At 31.7% G+C, this 25,880-nt stretch overlaps 1 protein-coding gene across 4 annotated transcripts in view; it reads left to right on the forward strand.

The window, feature by feature from the left end:
- The window catches only part of KLHL15 (kelch like family member 15), a 62,332-nt gene extending 48,070 nt beyond the window's left edge, over positions 1-14,262 (forward strand). For all 4 annotated transcript variants that reach the window (XM_074300915.1, XM_074300911.1, XM_074300912.1 and 1 more), the window contains one exon: positions 8,450-14,262. In XM_074300915.1, coding sequence (XP_074157016.1) covers positions 8,450-9,556 — 1,107 coding nt within the window. In that variant the 3' untranslated portion in view covers positions 9,557-14,262. The remainder of the gene's footprint in view (positions 1-8,449) is intronic.
- The last annotated feature ends 11,618 nt before the right edge of the window (positions 14,263-25,880 follow it).

Consider the following 25,880-nt stretch of genomic DNA (forward strand, 5'->3'; position numbering starts at 1 on the left):
TCAATAGAGGATCAAAATGTTGGAGTAAAGGTACAGTGTGTCTGACTGTGGCTGATCAGAGCTTGGAAGGCTGTGCTATGGGTTGGGCACAAATAGTTAATATAGAGAACTGTTTTATAATTTTATTTGGGCATAATTCTAAAATGTTGGGTTTGTTCACAGTTCCACCAGCAATGAATTAATGTTCCAATTTTTCCATATTCCCTTCAGCAGTTGTCACTTTCCCCTTCTATCATTTTATCAATCTGGTAGGTATTAGATATTGCAAAATTGTTTTAATTTGCATTTTTAAACTAATAGTGATTTAGACTATTTTTTCATGACTATACATATATATATATATATATATATATATATATATATATATATAACTGCCTATTGACCATTTGTCAATTGAGGAATGATTCAATTTGTCAATTGAGGAATGATTCATATTCTTAGAAATCTGACAATATATTTGCAATATGAGACCTTGCTCTGAGAAGCTGTCTATAATTTTTTCCCTTACTTTCTATTCCTAATAATTTTGGTTACATTGGTTATATTTGTTAGAAAATCTTTTTAATGTAGTTGAAATGTTCCATTTTATACCTCACAATGCTGTCTCTTGCCTGTTTATTCATAAATTGTTCTCTTTTCCATAAGTCTGATAGTGTTCCGTCTAATTTTCTTATGCTCTCCCCTTTCATATCTAGTTCATGTACCCATTTTGACTTTATCTTGATAAATGATAAGATATTGGATTGTGACTATTTTCTGCCAGATTATTTTATAGCTTTCCAAAAAAAAAAAAAAAAAAAAGATTTCTTATCCCCAAAGCTTAAATCTTTGCATTTATCAAATACAAGGTTACTACAAGCATTTGCTAACTCTGTATTGTATGTCTACTTTGTTCCCTGATTTACCTTTCTGTTTATTAGGTGGAACTAGGTAGTTTTGATAATTACTGATTTATATTATAATTTAAGATCTAGTACTGCTAAATCTCCTTCCTTTATCTTTTTTTCTCCTTTGATATTCATCACTTTTTGTCCTTTCAAATGAACTTTATTTTTTCTAGTTAAGTAAAATAATTTTTTGATGATTTAATTTGGACAGCATCGAATAAATATATTAGGTAAATGCTTTGCCTACACATGAGCAGTTAATATTTTTCCAGTTATTTAAATCTGTTTCTGTATAAAAAGTGTTTTGTAATTATGTTCGTGTACTTCTTGGATTTGTATTAGGAGGGATATTGCCAGATCTTTTATACTTTCCACAGTTATTTTAAATGCAGTAGCTTGTTACTATCTACCTACAGAATTTTGGTAGTAATTAAAAAAAAAACAACTTGATTTATGTGGGTTTATTTTATATTCTGCTGCTTGACTCTAATTATTCATTTTTCCCTCTAACTTTTTAATTGATTATTTAGGATTTTCCAAGTATATTATATTATATAAAGAAAGAGTTTTATTACCTAGTTTCTCATTATGATTTTGTTTTTCTCATTTCTATTGCTAGCATTTCTAATAAAATAAAGAACAATACTGGTGATAACTTGCATCTTTGTTTCACTTATGATCTTACTGGGAAGGCATCTAGCTAACCTCCATCACAAATAATGCTTTTGTATTAGGTAGATGTTTGTCATTTTAAGAAAAAAATCTTTTATACTTATGCTTTCAAATGTTGTTTTTTTAAATAAAAATAAGCGTGGTGGTTTATCAAAAGCTTTTTCTACATCTATTGATATCCTGTGGTTTTGTTAATATAATCAGTTATGTTAATGGTTTTTCTTATATTAAAACATCTCTGTATTCCTGGTATAAATCCTACTTGGCTACAATGTATGTAGTCTTTCTAATATATTGTTGTGGTTTCCTAGTTAGTATTTTGTTTAGGGTCTATAATTAACTTTCTTTTTATGATCTTTCTGATTTACATATGAGTGTCATACTTATCTCATAAAAGGACTTTGATAGGACTAATTCTTTGCCTTTTATCCCAAATTATTTAATATTGGAATTAGTTGAACTTAAAATGATTGGTAGAGTTCACTTGTAAATTCATCTGGTGTTGATGCTGCTTTCTTAGGAATTTTATTTTAGTCATGTTCAATTAATTTTTCTAAAATAGGTTTATTTACTCTTTTTCTCTGAAAAATTTATATTCTTGTTAAGTATTCTGCCTTTTCACTTTGTCAAATTTATTCGCATATAACTGGACAAAATAACTCCTTATAATTGCTTTGATTTCATCTTCATTAGTGGTATATTCATTCCTATTAGTTTTTTTTTTCTTTTTTTATTATAGTTTATTGACAAAACATATGCATGGGTAATTTTTCAACATTGACCCTTGCAAAAACTTCAGTTCCAACTTTCCCTCTACCTCCTCCCCTAGATGGCAGGTAGTCCTATACATGTTAAAGTATATGTTAAATACAATATATGTATACATATTTATACAGTTGTCTTGCTACACAAGAAAAATCCGATTTAGAAAGAAGGTAAAAAGAACCTGGGAAGAAAAACAAAAATGCAAGGAAACAATAACAGAAAGAGTATAAATGCTATGTTGTGGTCCACACTCATTTCCCAGTGTTATTTCCCTGGGTGTAGCTGGTTCTGTTCATTACTGACCAATTGGAACTGATTTGGATCCTCTCATTGTTGAAGATAGCCCCTTCCAACAGAATTAGTTTTAAAACTAGTGATTTGGTTTTATTCCCCCTTTTTAACCAATAGTTTAATTTTTTTTCATAAAACCAACTTCTACTTTTTACTAATTCAGTGGTTTTTTTACTCAGTTTTATTAATCTCACCATTAATTTTAAAGATTTCCAATTTGATTATTTAATTGGGGATTTTTATTTTGTCCTTTTCTAGTTTTTTAAAAATTGCATAGTCATATCATTGGTATTCTAATTTAGTGATATTAGCAGTTAGAGATTTAGATTTTTCCTCTGATTTCTGCTTTTGTTGTATCTTACCAGTTTTGACATGTTGTCTCATTATTGTCACTCTTTTTAATGAAATTGTTTCTATGATTTGTTCTTTAACTCACTCATTCTTTAAGATTGTTGTTTAGTCTCCTATTAGTTTTTAATCTGTTTCCATGGACCCTTGAAATGAATATGATTTCTATTGCATTATGATCTGATAATCAGGGATTTTTAATATTTCTGCTTTCCTGCATTTGATCTTTTTTTTTTTTTTTTGCCCTAATATATGATCAATTTTTATAAATATGCCATCTCCCATTGAGAAAAAGGTATATTCCCCTTTAGTTTTCTCTAAGATACCTGTTGTATGTAGCTTATCTAAGATTCTGTTCATTTACTTCTTATTTATTTTTTGCTTAGCTTTATCTAATTCTGAGAGGAGAACGTTAAGGTCCCCCACCATTATGGTAGTACTCTCTGTTTCCACCTGTAATTCATTTAACTTTTCCTTCACAAATTTAGATGCTATCGTATTTAGCACGTATAGCTTTAGTATTGATATTACTTCATTTTCTATAGTATCTTTTATCATAATGTAGTTTCTCTCTTTTTAATCTCCATATTATATTAGCAGAATATTCTATTTCAGCCCTTTATTTTAACTTTGTATGCATCTCTCATTTTAAATATGTTTCATGTAACAACATAGTGGATTCTGGTTTTTAATCCATTCTGCTATTTTTTTTTTTTTTCATTTAATAGATGAGTTCATCCCATTCATATTCAAAGTTGTAATTACTAGTTGTGCATTTTCCTCTACATATTCTTCTCACCTTTTTTTTTTTAACCTTATTCCCTTCTAGATATTCTGATTGCTTCTTACTACTACCTTCCAAATTCATACCTCTTTGAAGAAAACCTTCCTTATCCTCGACCTCTACCCTTCTGTTCTTTAATTTACCCACCCCTCTAAAAGTTCCTCTCCCACTGCCCTATTTTTAAAAATTCATGTTTCTAAAAGTCCCTTCTCTATCTCCTTGCCTTTTTATTTCTTTATACATTTAAAATACTTTTATATCTTTCTAGATATATATTATTACCTCTTTCCAGTTCCAGTGAGAATGAGGGTGCAGCACTACCAGCTTCTTCACCCCATCTGCTTCTGCTACATTATTTTTTCAATTCACCTTTCATTTATGTGAGATTACTACTCCCATTTTACCTCTCCTTTCCCAGTTTTATTTTTCAGAACCATCCCATCATATACACCTGTGTTCCAAGTCTTCCATCTTGGTATGCTTTTTCAAACTACTCAAGTTGTAATAATATTCCTTAAGAGTATAGATAACGTTTTCCCATATAAGAAATAGCATGACTTTATTGAGTCCTTCATAATATTTTATTTTATATTTTTTATTTTATATATATATATATATATATATATATATATATATATATAATATTTATTTATTTTAATATTTTATTTAATATTTACCTTATATTTCTCATAGATTCTGGCCTTTTTGTCACAAATACCTGAAAATCTTTTCATTAATTTTTTTTTTTCCTTTAGCATTATTCTTAGTATTGCTAGCTAAATTATTCTTGGTTCCAAACCCAGGTCCTTTGCTCTTCAAAATGTTCCAAATCTTAGGTTTTTTAATGTAGAGGCTGCTAGATCTTGTGCTATCCTAGCTACAATTTTTTTTTTTTTTCTTTTTTCTTGTAATATTTTCTCCTTAACCGGGGCACTTTGAATTTTAGATATCAGATTCTTGTGAGTTTTCATCTTGGGATCTCTTTCAGGTGGTGGATCAGTGGATTTATTTTTTTTTTCTATTTCTTTTATTTAGATTCAGGACAATTTTTCTTGATGATTTCTTATAATATTGTGTCTTAAACTCTTTGTTTTGATCATAACTTTCAGGGAGTACAAGACTGATATTGCCTCTTAGTCTATTCTCCCGATCAGTTATTTTTCTGAGACATTTCACATTCTCTTCTACTTTTTCATTTTTTTTTAAATTTTGTTTTATTATTTCAAGACATTTTGGTTTTCCTTTGCCCAATTCTAGTTTTTAAGGAGTGATTGTTTCCCTTAAGTTTTTGCAGCTCTTTTTCCAATTGAACTTTTAAAAGTTCGTCCAAGAACTCTTTTTGGGTTTGTGACAATTTCACATGAAGTAGGAGTGTTTCTTTTCTTTTTTCTTTCTTTTTTTTTTTTTTAATTATCTTTTTTGTGTGAATCCAGATATTTATTCCTTTAGTAGCTATTTATGGTCATGTTCTTTTTCCATTGCTTTTTTTATTATTATAGTGGATTTTTGGAGAGCCAAGGTAGTTGAATTATGACTTGCCCAGGGTTACACCATTTGTAAATGTTAATTGGGTTTGGAATCCCAACTTTTCCCCACTCAATTTTCTGAATCCTGCTTTGTATCCCCCAGAGTGAAAGTTCCTAAAGCTGAGACCCTGACCCAGTTGCCTTCAGGACTTGTTACTTGTTAATCCTAAGGAGTTTATTGAAGGTGTTTGTAATTCCAACAAGCCAGCCTTCTGTCCCTGGAGGTGGGGGGGGGGGCTTTCCTGAGGTTCTCTCAAGTTGTTTTAGGAGGACAACTTACCCCAACTTTCTGTTTTATTTTACGCCTAAGATTTATGATATTATGGGTCTAAGGGGAAGCTTATATCATCCCCTGCTTATTCCCTGTAGAAAATCTTTGTCCAATTTGTCATCTATGTTTACCTTTTTCTGATTTTGTTTTTCAAAATTTCTGCTTATTTCTAATCTTAATCAGGCATACTCCATTTCATTAAAAATCCATTTTGGGGGGGCAGCTAGATGACATAGTGGGTAGACTGCTGACCCTGAAAACAGAAGAACCCGAGTTCAAATTCAGCCTCAGACACTTAACATTTCCTACCTGTGTGAGCCTTTCTCTGTCTGTCTTGTCTCTCTCAAGATCAATTTTTTTTCTCCTTTGAAGAATGATATTTTTTTGTTGGGTAAGTCATTATTGATTGTTAGTCTATATCTTTTACCTTTTAGAATATGCTATTTCTTGTTTCCTTATCCTTAAAGTGTTAAATTTAAATCTGGCTATGGTTTCTTAATGGTGATTGTTCAGTCTTTTCAATCATGTATGGCTTTTCATGACCTCATTTGGGGTTTTCTTGGTACGGATAATTTGAATAGTTTGCCATTTTCTTCTTCAGCTCATTTCACAGGAAAAAACTGAGGCAAACAGGATTAAGTGATTTGCCCAGAGTCACACAGCTTTTAACTGTATAAGGTCAGATTTATTAGAATATTCCTGACTCCAACCCCAGCACTCTATGCAATGTGCCACTTCTCTGTCCCAGATTCTTGATACTTTAACTCTTTGTTTCTGGCTGCTGGTAGTATTTTTTCTTTGACATTTTAATTTGGACTTTGGTATTATTGGGTGTTTTCCTTTTGGAATTTCAGCAGGGAATTGATTAGTAGTAGGGGTTTTGTTTTTGTTTTCTTTTCATGTTGTTCTCTGATCCTAATATAGGCTTCTTTGTGATTTCTTGAAGTATATTCAGATTCATGGTTTTGAGGTATGCCAGTGAGATTTCTTTTTGATGTTTTTTTTTTTTTTTTTTCCATTTTTTGTGATCTTTTCACTTTGTTTAATATTACTTTTTATCTCATAGAAGCGTTATTAACCTTTGTTAAATTCATTCTAATTTTTAGGGTTTTGTTACTTGGGGAAGGTCTTGTACCTCTTGTACCAGGATGTTAATCTTTTTTTATTTTATTTTTTATTTTTTATTTTTAAAATTTTTTTTCTGTGGCTGGGGTTAAGTGACTTGCTCAGGGTCACCCAGCTAGGAAGTGTTAAGTGTCTGAGACTAGATTTGAACTGGGGTCTTCCTGAATTCAAGGCTGGTGCTCTATCCACTGTGCCACCTAGCTGTCCCGATGTTAATCTTTTTTAAAGTTTTTTCTCCTATAGTTCTCATTTCTTTTGCATTTCTTTGCTTTATTCTTCGTTTCATTTTAACATTTTAAATTCATTTTTGTAAACACTTGTATCATTTGTTCTCTGAATTCTGGTTTCTTGGACAAGCTGATTTTTAAGTTGTACATGTTATTCTGTTCTGCATGATTGTATGGTAGGCATCATAATAGTTTCTTTTATCTTTTTGTTTTTGTTTCTTAATTTTCATTTTCCCACCAGTCTTCTCTAAATAGGCCAGTGTTGCTATCTTATCATGGAATCTTGGGGCTGCTTTTATAGTCATGGTCCTCCTAAGGGATCTCCATGCTACTGTCCTAGGTGGGAGACTGAATATAAGATTTGCTCAGTGGTCTGAAGATTAAGTCCTTGTTCTGAGCCTCTCAAAAGCCCAGACTACTGGCTATCCCACAGCTGTATCTGTGATTAGGGTTAGGCACTATGAACATCTTAGCCTGCTTTGTCTAGCCCAAAGTGCTACAGAGGTAGTGATGTCAGAATGAATAGAGGGCTAGGTTTAGTTTCAGGAAGACTTGTATTTAAGTCCTACTTCTGACATAGTTTTAGCATGGACAAGTCATTTAATCACTCAGTGCCCCAGGCAGCTTTTTGAGATTATAAATTATACTTTTTTTTGGGGGGGGGAGATAATTGAAGTGACATGCCTAGGGTGATACAATTAGAAAGTGTCTGAAGCCAGGTTTGAGCTCAGGTCTTCCTGAGTGCTCTATCCACTGCACCATTTAGCAAACCAAGGTTATAAACTATAAACAAGTCAGCAGTTTTCATCCGTGCAAGGAGCTTCTATATTGAGGCCTTCTTACATAAATAAGTCTGTAACCCCATCTTCTAAGAAAAGGTAATACAACTTAAGAAAGGGAAATTGAGACTTGTTCCCTTGAATCTTATTTAGTCCATGTCTAAAGATTTTAAAATTTACTTTTTTTTCCCCTGAAATATTGATTTTTACATTGTTAATGAATAAGTAGGTGAGGTACTACATGGAAACATTGAAAACTGCACTTCAAATAAGACCCAAGTTCAAATCTTGCCCAGAACATTTATCAGCTTTGTGACTCTGGCCAAGTCATTTAAACTCTCTTCATATACAAAATGGGGGTGAAATAACACCTATTTCACAGGGTTATTGTGAAGATCAAATGAGATAATATATGTAAATCTCTTTGTGAACCTAAAATACTTTGCAAATATTAGCTGTCCTTATCAACATCAGAGACATATAGGATATTGTGGTTTTATTCTAATAGCATCACTTGGGAGGTAAGAAGCCAATCCCTTTTTTTGTTGTTGTTGTTATAATAACTACAAAAAAAAGCAGGGCAACATAGAGTTTGCAGTTATACCATTCCTAAAATATGTGTTGACACATTTTATAAGCAGTTAAAATACTTAGCATTAGATGATTTTTTTAAAAACCCCAAAAGAATCTAGAAATTTTAGTGGCCTTTGACCATTTTGATTATCATCAGTGCTTTTTTCTTTTGGTTAAAATTAATTTTTAATGTGTCCTTAGGTTAAGACATCAGAATTTTATAGATACTCTCGGCAGCTACGACATGAAGTTGAGCAAGCACTGAATTACTTTCATAGTGTTCACCAGCAGCCTTTGATGGAAATGAAATCCAGCCGCATCCGTTCTGCCAAACCCCAGACTGCAGTATTCAGAGGAATGATAGGACATAGCATGGTAAATAGTAAAATTCTTCTTTTACACAAACCACGGGTCTGGTGGGAGCTAGAAGGTCCACAAGTACCTCTACGACCAGACTGCCTTGCCATTGTGAATAACTTTGTGTTCTTGTTAGGCGGGGAAGAACTGGGGCCAGATGGTGAATTCCATGCTTCTTCCAAAGTGTTCAGGTATGACCCAAGACAAAATACTTGGCTGAGAATGGCAGATATGTCTGTACCACGTTCAGAATTTGCAGTTGGTGTTATTGGTAGGTACATTTATGCTGTGGCTGGAAGAACAAGAGATGAAACATTTTATTCAACCGAGCGTTATGATATCACTGAAGACAAATGGGAATTTGTGGATCCTTATCCAGTCAATAAATATGGACATGAGGGGACAGTACTTAGTAACAAGTTGTTTATCACTGGTGGAATTACCTCATCTTCCACTTCAAAACAAGTATGTGTTTTTGATCCTAGTAAAGAAGGGGCAATGGAACAACGAACAAGAAGAACTCAAGTAGCTACTAATTGTTGGGAGAATAAGTGCAAAATGAATTATGCGAGATGCTTTCACAAAATGATTTCTTACAATGGTAAGCTTTATGTGTTTGGTGGTGTTTGTGTCATCTTAAGGGCCTCTTTTGAGTCACAAGGATGCCCTTCCACAGAAGTTTATGATCCAGACACTGATCAGTGGACTATCTTGGCATCAATGCCAATTGGTAGAAGTGGTCATGGTGTAGCTATATTGGACAAACAAATAATGGTTCTTGGAGGCCTTTGTTATAATGGTCATTATAGTGATTCTATTCTCACATTTGATCCGGAAGAAAATAAATGGAAAGAAGATGAATTTCCACGGATGCCCTGTAAACTTGATGGTTTACAAGTTTGCAGTCTGCATTTTCCTGAATATGTATTAGAGCATGTTAGACATTGCTAAAATGTACATCTCCCTTAAAAGAAAGAAAGCAAAGCGTAGTATTTAAGGCTCTTAAGTACTTGTTGGTGTTGTAGTTACTAAATGCATAAAGAGAAACAGGGAATGCACCTCACCAGTTTTACACTAACAATACCATTATTATGGTAATGTGAAGTTTTCTTTTCTCCTTACCTTTCCCCAACCCTTTCTGTGGCCTCCTGAGCTCATGCAGTAAAATACATTCTAGAAAATAGCAATTACACGTATAGCCTCTGGAAGCAGTTGAATAGAATGATCCACTTGTCTGAAAAGTTAATTTTATACCTTAATCATTTTAAAGTGTCAAGGTAGCATTTGTTAAGTCTTCTAGAAGAAGACCTTCAAGTGTCATTCAAAGTGATTTCAGTTATTTCTTCTATCTAAAATCTTCTGGATTGCTTATTATGTCAATATTTCACTTTTGGTTTGGTCATACAAACAGCTTAAAACTACTTTTTGCATGGCTTTTGTACATATAGTAGTCTGCTGAAAATGCAAAAATATAAATTTTCTACTAAATTAACAACTTTTTTATACTCAGAACACTATTTCTATGCTGCCTTCTATTGTCTGCATTGTGTTTGTAAGTGAAAAAAATATATGCACATGTGAATACATAATAAAATCTATATACAGTGCATCTTTTTGTGTGGTTAGGATCTTACATTTTTAATTAGTGCACAAATTGTCAGTCATACTTGTTGAGTTTTAGATGTAGTAACATCTTTTCATATATTAATATTAAAAACAAAGTAACTGGAGGCCTCATTTGGTATCAGAGTACCCTAGCTTTGGTACATACTGGTTGATTCAGTAACATTTGAACTCTTTATATTCATGATACATATATAAACTCATGAAGATTAAGATTTTATATTTATTTAAAAAGTAATTATTAAGGTAAACCACATCAATGTTTGTCTTTCACTTTTGAACATGTTTCTCTTTTCAGTACATTTGAATGTCATTCTTGTAGTGAGAACTGGATATGTCTAAGCCCTAATTCTGCAGTGTGCAAGCACTTTTTACCACTCTAGTAGTGGTTATACTCTACTGTATGTAATTGAGATTCAGTAGTGGTATTTATGGTTTGTATTTGAATCTAATAATAATTTTCAGGTATCATATAAGGGTGTTGAATTATGAAAATGAGAAACATAAATTTTAAAACCGGCCTGATTTACCATTTCCATACTAAGAGAGAAATAATAAAATGTCAGCAGCTATTGTCTTTACGTAACCTCATGCCCTTTTCTCCCTTTAGATTTTTGGTTATATCACATACATAATTAAAATACCTTACAAAATAAGTTTAACTTCCATTTCCTCTCCCTCTCTTCCTTCCACTCCCATTTCTGCCAAAGCAGGGCTGTATTTCTGTTATTAAGCATTAACTAACAGCCCTTAGAGATTTAGAACTTAATTATACTTGTAGACATTAGGAACAAACTTAGCAAATTAATAATTACATCCTCAAACTTTTGAAATTTACCAGATTATTTTTTTCTTCCAAATATCTAGTGGCATTTATAGTGGTGATCAAACCCTTATCTTTTGTCTTTTGTACTAAAGTACCATAGATCATGAAGAATCATAATCCCAAAGTTAAAAAATGATCAAGAACAATTTTTAAAAATACATATATTAAGAAGGGTGCTTTAGGACTTAATGTAACTTTAATTATTTAAATTCAAATAAAATTGTTTAGTTAAAATTTGTGTCCTTGTAGCATCCCATGCTCAAATTGGTGTCATTTTTCTTATCCTTGAATTGGCACTCACTAGGCTAGGCCTGCTGTGACACTCATGCAGTATTATAATGCCATTCATTAATTTTCTAGTTCTATACAAATTTTTATTGCAGCTATCTTTGAAAATAATGTGGCAAAGTAAAAAAAAAAAAAAAAAAAATTCCAAAGGAGAAGCTTTCTGATGATTTCCTTCCCTTTTCCCCCTCCCCTCAACCCAATCTAGGTTATATTGTGAAGTTAAATCTAGTAACAAAATTGTCCATTTTTGTAACAAGCATTAAGGTAAATTAATAGGTGTATAAAAACTAAAAAGTAGCCTTTAATTTGAGAAAAATCATTAATAATCTGTTTAAAGGAAAGCATTTCGTTAAAAGTAACCTCTTATAATTCAAACAACCACCAAGTCTATGGACAAAAGATTAATCTGCAACTTCATCTGAGCAAAGTTTTAGGATATGATTATTTCTTTTCAGTTTCTAAGTAGTATATTGATCAATGCTTTTCCAAGTTATGTACACAAGAGCCTTCTTAAGCTTTGTTAAAAAAAATAGACAAATGCCTGGCATCTTAATATTTACTAAAATTTTATCTTCCTTTTTATTTCAATAAGATTTTGTGAGCAGACAGTCTTGGTAAGGTTTTTTCCTCCCTTCTCTAAAACTGCTAAAAGTTTTTCTTCCTAGTTAAATGCAAAATGAAAAAATTTTTTTCTTTTTATACTCTTTGATATCTTTCCTTCATCTTTATGTTTTTAAAAGTGCTCCATCTTATTATAGATGAAGAAAACAAAAGACAAAAACACACATTTTATTCTGGTGTCTACATCCAGGGTTTTGTTTTGTTTTTTCTAAACCATATTTTTGTTCTGCTTTTACTGTTTTCTTGCTTATCTATGTCTTGATAACTATAGTTAGGGAGAGATCTGAGAAAACAGTCAAGTTCAAATGCTTGATGTTTTATATTAAAGATAATAAGGCCAAGATATTTGTAAAACAAATGTCATGAAATCTTAACTTGAACAATGGCGTTCAGTCTCATGAAAGTCCTTTTAAACTGATATTAATGGTAATCAGTTTTGAGCATTAATAATAGAGGTTTGCTTGGGTTCTAAATGTATAATGTCCAAGAAAAAACTTTTAGCTATGTATATTTATATTTCTAATGGAGATTATTTTAAATCCATAACTAACTTACATTCCCACAAAAAATTGTGATTTAGTTTAAACTACAGGAATGGTTTTCATAAGGAAATTTTTTTTTCAAGTTTATTTTAATATTTGTTTTTCCCCCTGGAACCATTTGTACATTTTTATTAATGTACGTTCTACTTATGCTCAAAACAGTGTTTTTTAAAAATTCAGATAAGAGATTTGTCACTGTTGTGGTCTTTCTACTTAGTAAGAGTAAACTTTTAAAAATTTGACAAAAATAGGTCATTTTTATTTGCCCTTCTTTATTAGACAATTTGTTGCCTTGCACTTCTTCAGTTTTCCTTTTCATGGTAATGTAAGTTGTAATGCTAATTTACTTAAAGAAAAATATCTTGTAGTTCAACCTTTTCTTAAAATGCAAAGCTCTCCCATTGACCCTTTTGTTTTTAAAGATGTGATAAGAAGAAATAACTGCTTTTAAAAAAGTTTAATTAATAGAATATTATTTTTTCTTGAAAATTTTCTATTCCTTCTTCATGCCCTGCACTTTGCTAGAGTTAAGGTAATAAATCATGAAATACTGACTGAGCCCTTCTCTAACCCTCTTTAAACTTGTACCTTATGAAGCATTCTAGTAAGCATGCTGTCCTGTTAAAAGGCACATTTAACTAGTATGTGAAGTAATAAAGTAAAAAACAAATGGAAAGGTCTGTCTTAAATGAAAGTAAAAGTTAGAATGTTTTATAATGAATTATTTGAGATAAATGCTGTCCTAGAAATATTAAATATTCTGTGGGCTCTTCATTTTTATATTGTATATGTGATGTTAGGTCATAACATTTCATTTTGTATAAGCTATCAAATTTTTTTGGAGAATCCATAATTTGAAAGTCTCAATTGAAATATAAATGTAGGCCAAAATGTAAATTGTAAACATCACTGAGAAATATTTGGCAATCAGCAATGAAAATGCATTGCTAATGGCAGCTTTCTTAGGTCACTTAACCTAACCATACATTTTAAATCTTGTTTGCACATTTAATCATTTTTAGAGATCATGAGCTTGATTGTATCTTTAGATTAAACTTGGTTTGAAGGAGGAAACCCCCCCAAAAAAAAAAAAAAATTTAAAGAACTTCCCCTTGAACAAAGTACTGAAATTTAGTCAGTCAATAGAATTTAACATTAAGTAAGAGTAGAGTGAAGTAATAGATACTCATGGAAGTCCATTATCCTAACAGTACTTTAATATAACTTAAATATTAATAATATAAGCTATAATAATATTGAGAAAATTTCATTTTTTTACTTTTTAGTTTTGTTTCTTATTGATACTCTTGAATTATTTTATACACCTTTGGGAATAATTATATTGAGTTGAAGAATTCTATTAATCTCATATTACCAGTATGCCAGTGAGGTATGAGTATTTGCTTTCTAAAAGAATGTTTCCAATAAGGTAAATTGGAGAAGTTATTTTATACTTAGTCTGTATGCACCAGGGCTCTTGGGCATACATTATAGAAATATTTTGAGCTTTTATGTACGTTTTGGGCTAGTAGTCTTAACAGCAACCCAGGGTTGTTATAAAATTCTTAGAATAATTTAAGGTTTGCCTTTTATAACTGTTTTGAAAAGCCTTTACATTTTTGTCAGGTAATTTTCCCAAACTGTGGATACAATCTGTTCAGACATATATGTATATGTTATCCATTCTGTTTTTAAATTGAAAAAAAAAATGTAAAAAGTGTGTATAAAGAAAATTGTAAATAAAATATTTTTAATCTTTAAAACGTACTCTTTGTTCTTTATTTACTATGCTTATACTTTCAAATTCTCTATGTAAAAATCATTAATTTCTTAATATTATAAACTGGTTTATACAGTGAAAATAATTATATACTGGTTTTTACAGTGGAAATAAGATTCCTGAGTATATCTTCAATTTTAAGAGTCACACTTAGAATCTGTATGGAAAATTATTTAACATGACTTTCACTAGTTATATTCAAAAAGTTTCATCAACATACTTTTGAAAGTTTGAAACATCAACTATCACTTCTTTGGGCTTTCACTTTGTTGATGAATTTTAGTTTATGGTAACTAAAAGTCTGTACCAGAATTGGATAACCTTTTTTGAGTTGTAACTCTTAAAAGAATTCCTGAAATTTTGGGTATTTACAAAAACAGATCTACTTCTACTTAAGTGTCTATGGCACTTTCCCCTTGAGACTCCATCTTGAAACTGATTAATTAATCTACTACCTAGAAGTTTCACTTTTAATACCTATATAGCAAAATATCACTTTGCTAATATTTAGCCATAATATTAATTTTGTTTTTGAGATGAATACAATATTTTGATGGGTTGATTTTATTTTATTGCTTTTAAATTATCAGTATAACTGTATGATTTGTGACTTTTGTCATACAATTTTTAGCTTTCTAAGCCTTATTTTCTTAACCTATAAATTGTGAGTTTTTCTAAGTTGGTTTACAATTTTTATTATTGTCATTATCTGTAACACATAATGTTCTAGATACTGTTGGTTATACAGGAAGTATAGTGTCCCTGACTCTTTTTAAAGGAATTTCTCTTCTAACTGAGAAGACAAGATACATTTTCTTAGTGGAATTTGACTGCAGTCTTTTTCTGAGAAATGCCTTTCTTCTAAGGGAAAAAAAAATTATAAGCATAACAGTACTTGACATTTTAAAAATAATCTCACTTGAACCTCATACAACCCTGTGAGAGAAATAGAACAAGGGCTATTATCCCCATTTTGCACTGAGAATACTGAAGCTCAGAGAGATTCTAACTTGTCACAATTTGTTGTCTCAGATTCAAGGTCTGGTCCCAGGTCTTTTGTAACTTTCAATTCTAGCATTCTTTCCAGAATAGCAAACTGGATTTTTATAGCTATGTAATTTATAATATAAATTACTTTCCCTATAGTACTAAATAAATATTTTATATTAGATTATATATCTTATTACGTACTATTCAAATCAGTAATTGCATTGGTACCTCTGTATTGTGCACCAGAATACATATAAAATGTGGGCAAAAAAGAGGAAATAGATCAAGCAAAATAGTTCTATTTCTCTTTGTGATTAAATAGTGAACTAGATAAGCCTCCAAGGAATGGGCACCAGAAAAAAGAATTTTATAGGTTATTTCACACTTCTTTCCTGAAGCTTAACATACCACTTTTAAATCTATGAATCTATTCTATTCTCTCTTTTGAGCTTCATGTTCACACAAAATACCTTTTGGACCTCATAAACTTGATGTCTTGTGTAGGTATCTAAAATACAACATACTAAAAACACTTCATTATTGCTTTTCCCCAAAATATTCCTAAATTTTTCTGTCACTGTCAAGGTCACCCCTCCAGCCCCCCATCACCAGGTTTTTTAACCTTGATTTCATTTTTGTTCACTCTTCTTTACAACATTTACAAGCAGCTAAGGAACACAGTGGATAGAGTACCTGGGCCTGGAGTCAGGAAAATTCATTTTCCTGAATTCAAATCAGGCCTCAGACACTTAATAGAAGCATAACCTTGGGCAATTCATTTAATCGTGTTTTCCTCATCAATAAAATGAACTGGAGAAGGACATGGCAAACCACTCCAATATTTCTGCCAAGAGAAACCCAAATGAGGGTGTGAAGAGTTGGACATAACCTGAATGATACACCCCCCTTATCTAATTGGTTATTAAATATTTCTGCTTCCACATCAACTGTCATTTCCACCTTTTTTTTCCCCAGCCATATAGCCATAGCTTTAGTTCAGTTGTTGCCTTTCATCTAGATTTTCCCATGTTTAGAATATATTCTCCCCTTCTCTAGGCTTTAGAGAGTTCTCATGTTGATTCAATATTTAACTTGTGTCACATTTCTTCATGAAACTTTTCCTGATTTCCTCTCCCTGACTCCAGCTGTTAACAATTTTGTTGAGTGGAGTTGTAATAATTTTAACTTACATGAAATGAAATAATATTTGTAAAGTACTTAGCACAGTGCCTGACACAAAGGTTTATTTTCTTGTATCTTTATTGTACACATCTACATTATGTTTATATTGTCTCCTCTAACAGAATATAAGCTTTTTGAGTGAAGGGACTTCACTTTTGTCTTTATATCCTCATCGCCTTGCTTATAATACCTGGCACTTAGGCATTTAAATGCTTATCAATTGAAGAAGTAAAAAGCATTCTACTTTGAATTTTTATTATTATCTTACATATATCAGGATTATGCTCATAGCATTTAGAGCTGGAAGGAACTTTTGAAATCATCCAGTTAGTATGCATTTCATAGCTCAAAATTGAGGCCTAAGCAGAGGGTAATTTGCCAAAGATCAGATGGGTGATTAAACAGATCTGGGTTTTAAATTTGGATATTTGATTCTAAATCAAATGTTGCCATATTACAACTATGTAAAGTTGGCAAATTATTCCGGAAACAACACAAAAATGAAATGAATTAATATACTCAATATGAGGTCATCTCTGTTTATTATAGCTAAGTGGTATAGTGTGTAGAACAGAATCTGGAGACAAAGTCTGTATTCAAAGCCTACCTTATTAATTAGTTATTTGATCCAAAGCAAGTTATTGAACTCTCTGCCTCAGTTTCTTCATTTATAAAATGAGGGGATTATTAATCACCTCTAAGATGATATATAGTTTAAATTAAAATATACAAATATATTACATAATATATAAGGTTTTAAGTGTGTGTGTGTGTGTGTGTGTGTGTGTATTATGTGAACATTTCCATTGAAGGGGAGCTCACCACTTGTCAAAGTAATCCATTTTACTTTTGAACTATTCTCATTGTTAGGAAGTCTTATCTGACATGAAATCTTACTTTGCCTCTGCACTGAGATGTGCAAATTTAGAATCATCTTCATTCCAAATGTTCGCATGTACTTTTTGTATCTGACCTCGAGGCTCCCAAGTTCCTTTTGGTCTGATCAGTCCCGGTTAGAGGCATTGTACTTTGATCCCACATGGTGATGTCATTTTGGTCCTCTTTGAGAATGAAGGACAATAGCCAACCACCCTTTGAAACCAAACAGATCAAGTCTGATCCCTCCTATGTCTAACAGCCTTCTAAATCCTTGAAGATAACTATCATGTTCCATCTCAGTCTTTTCATCCGATTTGTCATCTTCAGTTCCTCCAAGAGAGTCTTATTCATATGGAGTCAAGGTCTTTTCACCAAAGTGCCCTTTGAACACTCTCCAACTTTTCAGTGTACTTAAACCATGGTGCCCAGAACTGAACACAAAAAAGCAGCTGTGGTTTGACTAGGGTAGAAGGACTACCACACCATTCCTAGAAGCTATGCCTCCCAAAGTCACACAAAATAGCATCAGCTCTTTTTGTCTGCTCAGCACCTTGCTGACATGTTTAGCTTGCAGTCTGCTAAAACTGCTTTCTAATCGTTGTGCCTCATTCTATATTTGTCACCCATCTTTTGAACCAAATGTAAGATTTTACATTTATCTCTAGTGAATACCATCTTATTAAATCAGTCTCAATGTTTTAGCCTGTTAAGGTATGTTTTTATTTTTTTTAATCTCTTTGTCTCATCCAAGGTTTCAGCTATGCTTCCCAGCTTAAAATTTGCAAATGACAATAAGCAAATTTCATGAATATATATCCATATCTTTATCCAACTCTTTCATAAAAATGTTAAATAGCATAAAGCTAATTCCACTACAGACCTGCCACATTTACATTGAAGTATTTAAATTAATAAAAATTGACTTTTTTTTTCTTTTTAATCATACCACTCCATTCCCTCACCTTCATTGAAAGAGAAACAAAATTCTTGAAACAAACAAGCATAGTCTATTGACTGCAACAAACGTGCATAGTCTATTAACTATGGTAATGTCCAAATAGTATATATCTCATTCCATACCTTGTACCTATCTATGATGAGGAGGCTAATGTGCTTCATCAACTTTTGGAATCATGATTATCATTGTTTTATCAGAGTCCTTAACTCTTTGAAAGTTGTTTCTAGAGTGTTGACAAAGTAAGATGAACTAGCATCTGATGAGGCAGAGGACTTTATTGATATTCAGTAGAGCATGGAATCACAGCATGGTGGCAATTCTCACCAAAAAAAAAAAAATAAAAGAATTTAAGTCAGAAGTGAAAGACAATCTGGCAATAGAAAAAGCACTAACATTAAAAGAAAGTGTGATCTCCCTATGAGCAAAAACATCTATCTCAAACTCAGAACAAGTAGAGACAACTTAGGGATTATGGATATCCCAGAACAATATGATGAGTCAAAAACCCTGAACATCATAATGCAAGAAATAATATGAGATAAACATGAGAACATGAAAATGAATTCTAATCGAAAGAATCCAGAGATTGTCTCAATAATAATAATAATAATAATGATAGTTAAAATAGCAACACAAACTCTTAAGACACAGTATATTTTGCAAGTAACCGAGAAAATGATCTTCAAATATAAAGGAAAGGAAATCTGAATTACACAATACTATTCTGTAGTCATAGAAGGGAAGGGAATAACATGTGAAGCCAATGGTGACCTACCCTACAAATCTGAGCCTAACTAAATGAAAAGAGATGGCTGTCCATTTAAAAAGATTTTTGAAGTATTCATTAAATTAAATTAAATTCTTCCTACTGTCACTTCATTACCTGCTTCCTCAAGTAAGAGGAGAAGTTAAATGTTTCTCTGTCCATGTGCGCTGGTTCTGCAGCTCCTAATAGGTACAACATGTTCCTTGAGAGAAGGTGCCAAAGGGTTGGACATCTTCCATCTCTCCCAAATCATTGACTTCCACCTGAACCATCATCATAAGGCAACTTACCCCTTTTGCTGCCAGTTTCAATGTGGAGAGGAAGAACTCCCTTTGACTTCAGACTTCATTTCCTGCCACTCCTGTACTATGAAGGAAAAGAAAGGAAAGTTGATAGAAAATGGAATTTCTTTCTATTGCTGTTCAATTTTCTTAATCTGTGGTACCCTTTTCTGTGCCTAATTTTAGCCTTAGAGAGAATAGTAGTGAAGCGGAATCTTCCTCCTAGCAACATGTGTGTTCCATCTCAGACTACATTTGCCTCCAGGATGTTTTTTTTGAAAAGGAGTAGTGTTGGGGCAGCTAGGTGGTACAGTGGTTAGAGCACCAGCCCTGAAGTCAGAAGGATCCTAGTTCAAATCTGGTCTCCGGTACTTAACATGTCCTAGCTGTGTGACCCTAGACAAGTCACTTAACCCCAATTACCAAAGAAAAGGAGCAGTGTTTCCACCCAATGCTGAATGCTTGTGGCTTTCATCTGCCACTGATAACCCCTATAAGTCATTGTCCAAACTCTATTTCTCACCCCACCTCCTTACATCTGATTTATTCCCAAACCTCTCAATCCTTCCAAACCAAAATTTTAACTAAACAACCATCCTTGTTCCCTGTAGAATACTTCCTCCATGAGTAGTCAACTTCTCTTCATCCTACATCATTTCTCCTTCCATTTACTAGTTATTGTTGATACCTCCTCCAAATTGGGGCTCCTCCAAATGATAAAATTTTCTTGTCCTCCCTTTCTAGTACTGATGATACTTATTTTCATCCATTTCAGTGGTCAAGAGGGAGTTGCAATACTCTTTGCTCCCCATTGACAGTTCCAGATTCTCTCCCTTCTTCTATCACTTAAGGAATTCTTTCCTCTGAGGTTCATGTTATTCATATTTGACACTCAATAAAAATCCTGGTAGCTCTTGTCTATATATCTCTACATGACTTACCTTCCTTCCTCAATGAATTCAGTATATGGCTCACAATTTTTCTCTCCTCCATAATTCTTGCTAAGGGGTTTCAAAATACATATTACCTCTCCTCAAACACCATAGTCACTAAGTTTATCAATCTATTTATTTCCCATGACTTTAGTCTTCCAACCACCTTATTCACACAAAAATGGTCATACCTTTTATGTTGCCATCACAAATGTACCACCTGCATGTTCAAGAATTCTGAAATCCCCTTATATGGACATAATCTATAGACTTTTCACCTTACAAAAGGGATAATCTTCCCTTACAAAGCCTTTTTGCTCACATCAAGATCTCCAATTCTTTTACCTCTCAAATCTCTCCCAGGCCATCTTCTCATCATTTCCTCATTTTGACTCCTTCAAGAGCTAATTTAACTTGTGTCCTCTGAATCCTTAGCACTCAGCTGATTGCATTCCTTGAAGTCTCAGATCATTCCCACCATTGGCTGCCTTTGCTCATACAATACATATATGTTGCTAAACAAAGGTAGAAAAAATTTTGCAACCATTCTGACTGGGTTCACTACGAATTTATGTTATGCAGCCTAAACTGGGCAATATTACTGTACCCTCATTAACTCACTGTCATCTAACTTTCTGTAGTTGCTCTTCCAATCCTCTGCAAACTTTCCATGGCTCCTTCTTCCCCACCTTATCAACTGAGAACCTTGCCTCATATTTTTCAGGAAAAAATGAAGTCATTCTTTGAATTTCCCCTTTTCCCTTCTTTTTCTATCATCCACATCCATTCTGCCACTGTCTCCTTCAACCCTCTCTTAAATGATGAGGTGATGTTACTCCTTACCAAGGCTAATCCATTGTTTACTTAAGCAATTCCATTAGATCCCATTATTTCTAAATACATTGCCCCTTTGTCATCTCCAGTCACTTATTTTCAATCTCTCCCTCTCTACTGGTTCATTGTCTGCCTTCTAAAAACATGCCTATTTAGATCTTCATTTTGAAAGAATCTTCACTTCATCTTTTCATCCACTTTTAACTATCATCTTATCTCTTCTGCTCTTTATGACTAAACTCCTTGAAAAAAGTGCTCTCTACAATAGAATTTTCTACTTTTTAGCTACTTATTTGACTTCTGACTTTATTATATCATAAAAACTGCTTTCTCCAGTGACCAATGATGTATCTACATCTCTCTGCAGTTAGTAACACTGTTGATCACTTTGTCTTTTTAGTCTCTTCTTTCTAGGTTTTTGGGATACTGATTCTTCTACATATTTGACAGCTCCTTTTCAATATCTTTGTTGTATCCTCATCTTAAAAAAAACAAAACAACAACAAAAAAACTTTTATTGGTCTAAACCCTAATTTCTGCTAGACTACTTTCCAGATTTCCTAGCAGTTTTTATGAAATAGAGTCCTTTCCCCAATAATTGAAGTCTTTGGGTTTATCAAATACTAGTCATAGTGTTAATTTGTTTCTGTATATTGTTTGATACATTCCACTTACAACTACTCTCTCCCTCTTCTCTTCTTTCTCTCTCCCTCCCCCCTTTCTCTCTCTTAATCAGTACCAAATAATTGTAATGATTATTGCTTTGTAGGACTATTTTTAAAGTCTGGTAGTGATATACTACCTCCCTTGATACTTTTTTTTTTTTTTTAAATTACTCTTAAGATTATTGACCTTTTGTTCCTCAGTATCTATTTAGTTTTTTTTTTTTTTTTTTAGGTTTTAAAATATTTATGAAAATTGGATTTGCATAGTGCTGAATAGTTAAGGAGTGATTTTTAAAAATACCATTTGTTCAACCTACCCATGAGTTATAAGTATTTTTCCAATTGTGTAGGTCTGGCTTCATTTTTGCAGAGTTTGGTATCTTGGTAGGTAAAATACCAAATATTTTATAGCTTATGCTTACTTTGAATGAAACTTCTCTTCCTAACTGTTCTTCATAGGTTTTGTTGATTATATTGAGGAATGCTGATGATTTGTATTCTTGGTAAAGTTATTCAATTTATTTTTAATTGCCTGTAGGACTTTCTAAGTACATCACCATATCACCTGCAACAAGCAATGCATGTGTTTCATTTTTTGTGTATGGTTTATTCCCTGAGTTTCTTTTTCTTGTCTTGTTTATAACATTTCTAGCACTATTTTAAATAATAGTGGTAATTATGGGTATCTGTGCTTAGGATAACCCCAATCTTTTTTCTATCATCTATAATGTTTACCCTTGCATCTAGATAAATGCCATCTATTAAATTTAGGAAATGTCTATTCTTGTGGTATCTACAGTTTTTAATAGAAACCAAATTTCAGATTTTGTCAGTTGTTTTTAACATCCAATTATATAGTCATATTTTTATTACTTATCTTATTAACATGTTTATTATGCTTATAACTTTCACTTCACCAAAACAACCTTAAATTCCAAATGGTTATAATATATAATCTTTCTAATATATTGCAGCCTGCTTGCTAGTATTTTTTTTATTTTTTTAGTTTTTTTGCATCAATGCTCTTCAGGGAAATTGTTCTATAGCTTTCTTTGTCTGCTTTGTCTCTCCTGATTTATTAATTAAAACCATATTAGTATCACAGAAAGAAAGTGAAATTGTCCTTCTTTTCCTATTGTAAATAATTTATATAATTATATATAATAATTCACTTGTGAATCAGTTTTTTTCTTCCTTTGGGAATTAGTTTATAGCTTGTTTACTTTCATAACTGATCATAAAATGCCTAAAAAGACATACATTTTCAGTCATAGCTAATATAGTGAGTTATGCAGGCGGATATTGAAGACTTTAATTTTCAAATTTTTAAAAAATTGCTTAGGGTGAGTAGAGGGAGGGATGGAATAATAAAAATAAAAATAAAATAACAAATGAAAGAGATAAGCAGGGAAACTATATTGTCTAAAGACACCATAAAGAATCAATATCAATACTTCACATATAATATACATATACGCTCAATGGTATAACATCCAAATATTTAAAGGAAAAATCCATCAAATTACAAGCAGAATGAAAGGTGAAACTATAATATAACCATTTCAAAACTAGACAAATATAGCAAAAAAGATAAATAGGAAAGAAGTACCTGAAAATAATTTTTAAAAAGTTATCTATGTTACATCTCTGGCAGTTACTGAATTGGAATAGAAGGCAACTTATCTATTTCTCTCCAGTATACAGCACCTTTACAAAAACTGAACATTTATGGGAGCATTAGAAACCTCACAAATAAAATCAAAACAAATATATTAAGCTAAATATCAATATTTCTAAGATTAGAAATGTTATTAAAATTAATTTTAAAATCCTTTATTGATTTACAACACAATAAAATCATTTTAGAAAAGAATAAATAAATGACTAATGCTAAATTATTGGCAGGACAAAGAATACATTGTGGGAATAATTGAAAATTTTATTTTAAAAAAATAGCAACAATGAGACAGCATAACCAGTTTTTTAGGATATAGCCAAAGCAATCCTAAGGGCAAATTTTATAGCTCTAACACTTTCATCAATGAAAGAAACAACAGGTCAATGAATTGGACATAAAAGTTAAAACAAAACAAAGTCAACAGATTAAAAATTCCAGTTGAAGAAAAAAAAATTCTAAAAATTTAACGAAATTAATGAAACCAAAAGCAAAAATCCCTCCAAACTATTGAATTGATGAGAAGTTTGCCTAATTATATTCCAATAAATTTATAAATGAAATGGATATTCATAAAAATATAACAGATTAACAAGGGAAATAGAGCATTAAAATAATCTAATTTCAGCAGAAAGAAATTAAACTAGATATAACTGAATTCCCAAGGAAAAGAATGCAAAGCATTAGAAAAACAATGAACATAATAGGCCACATAAACAATAAAACAATAAAAATTACATATCTATATCAATAGATGTGGTAAAGTAAAAAAAAAAATTCAGTATAGGACATCCATTTTGGCTAAAATGCTAAAAAGCATAGAAATAAGTACATTTTCCCTTAATTTGATGGCTACATCTAAAATTAAGGTTACTAAATGTAATTGGGATAAACTAGAGAATTATTTATGACATCAAGGATAAATTAAAATTATCAATTATCAACATTATTAAATAGTAATATAAAAGGAAATTTAATGATCCCTGTTTGTAGATAACATGCTGATCTATGAAAAGAGACAGAAAAAATTAGCTAATATTAATTGAAACAAATAAAAATAACTTCTGCAGAGTAGCTAGATAGAAAATAAAGCCATAAAATTCCAAAACAAAAATTCTATTTAAAATGCTATTCTCTGAATAAGACACCCTATCTCTTGGTTCTGGGCATTTTCTTGGACTGTTTCTCATGCTCGTAATGCTCTTATTCTTCATCTCTGCCTCCTGACTCTTATTGCTTTCTTCAAATCCCAACTAGAATCCCATCTTTTATAAGAACCTTTAATTAAAGGGCTTAATTCTAGTGTCTTTTTTGATTATTTCCTATTTGTCCTGTATGTAGATTGTTCATATGTACTTTTTCATACAAAGTTATATGAATGTTGGCTTCCTCTTCAAACTTGTCTTTTTCCTAACTTTGGTATTCCAACACTTAGCACTGTGTGTACATAGCTTAATAAATGTTTATTGATTAATTATAGAACATATAAAATATTTGGGAATCCATCCACCAAAACACAGAATAATTGTATAAATAAAAAACCCTTTTCAAAAATACAGACAAATCCAAATAATGGGAGACCTATTAACTATTTATGGTTAGTCCATCCCAGGATGATAAAAATAACAATATTATCTAAATTAATTTAGTAAACACCATACCAATCAGATTACTAAAGCATTATTTTATAAGATTAAAAAAATCAAAAAGAAAGAAAGAAAAAGGCTTAAGACTTAGATTTCTAAACTACAAAGCTATAATCATTAAAAACTATTTGGTACTGTTAAAAAATAGAAAAGCTGATTAGTGGGACAGAAACAAAAGATCCAAAAACAAACAGATGTAATAACTTATTTGACAAACACAAAGACCCCAACTACTGGAGTAAGAATGCCTTATTTAACAAAAACTGCTGGGAATACTGAAAAACAATCTGAGAGAAATTTGGCTTTACTGATACTTCACACCATGTACTATAATAAGCTTCAAATGGACTTTTATATTAAGTTACATCCTAAACAAATTAAACAATGAATGGACATACCTTTCACAACTATAGATGGATAGGGTGAACTGGAAAAGAAATAAGTAGTAGTGATGTCAAAAGGAAGAAAAGGGGAGGGAAGGAAGAAAAAAGGGATGGAAGAGAAGAGAATAAGAATTTATCATACAGAATGTATTGTGATATTTTAAAAGGGAAAGGATTAAAATGATAATATGTAAAAATAAGGGAGGAAAGAAGGAAGAAATTATAGCAACTTTTTTCCATTCCACAGCTGCATAAAAAGTCAGCATACTCTTCTATCCCTTTTATTCCCTTTTTACCCAAAACTCTATGAAGACAATGCTGTATTTCTAGTGAGAGCTCAATTAAGAGAAAGTTCCCTTTCTAACACAAGCAGAAATCTCTAGGGAAATCAGCTGGAAATCAGG

Source organism: Sminthopsis crassicaudata, chromosome 3, assembly GCF_048593235.1.
Source record: "Sminthopsis crassicaudata isolate SCR6 chromosome 3, ASM4859323v1, whole genome shotgun sequence".
In the NCBI taxonomy this organism is placed as follows: domain Eukaryota; kingdom Metazoa; phylum Chordata; class Mammalia; order Dasyuromorphia; family Dasyuridae; genus Sminthopsis; species Sminthopsis crassicaudata.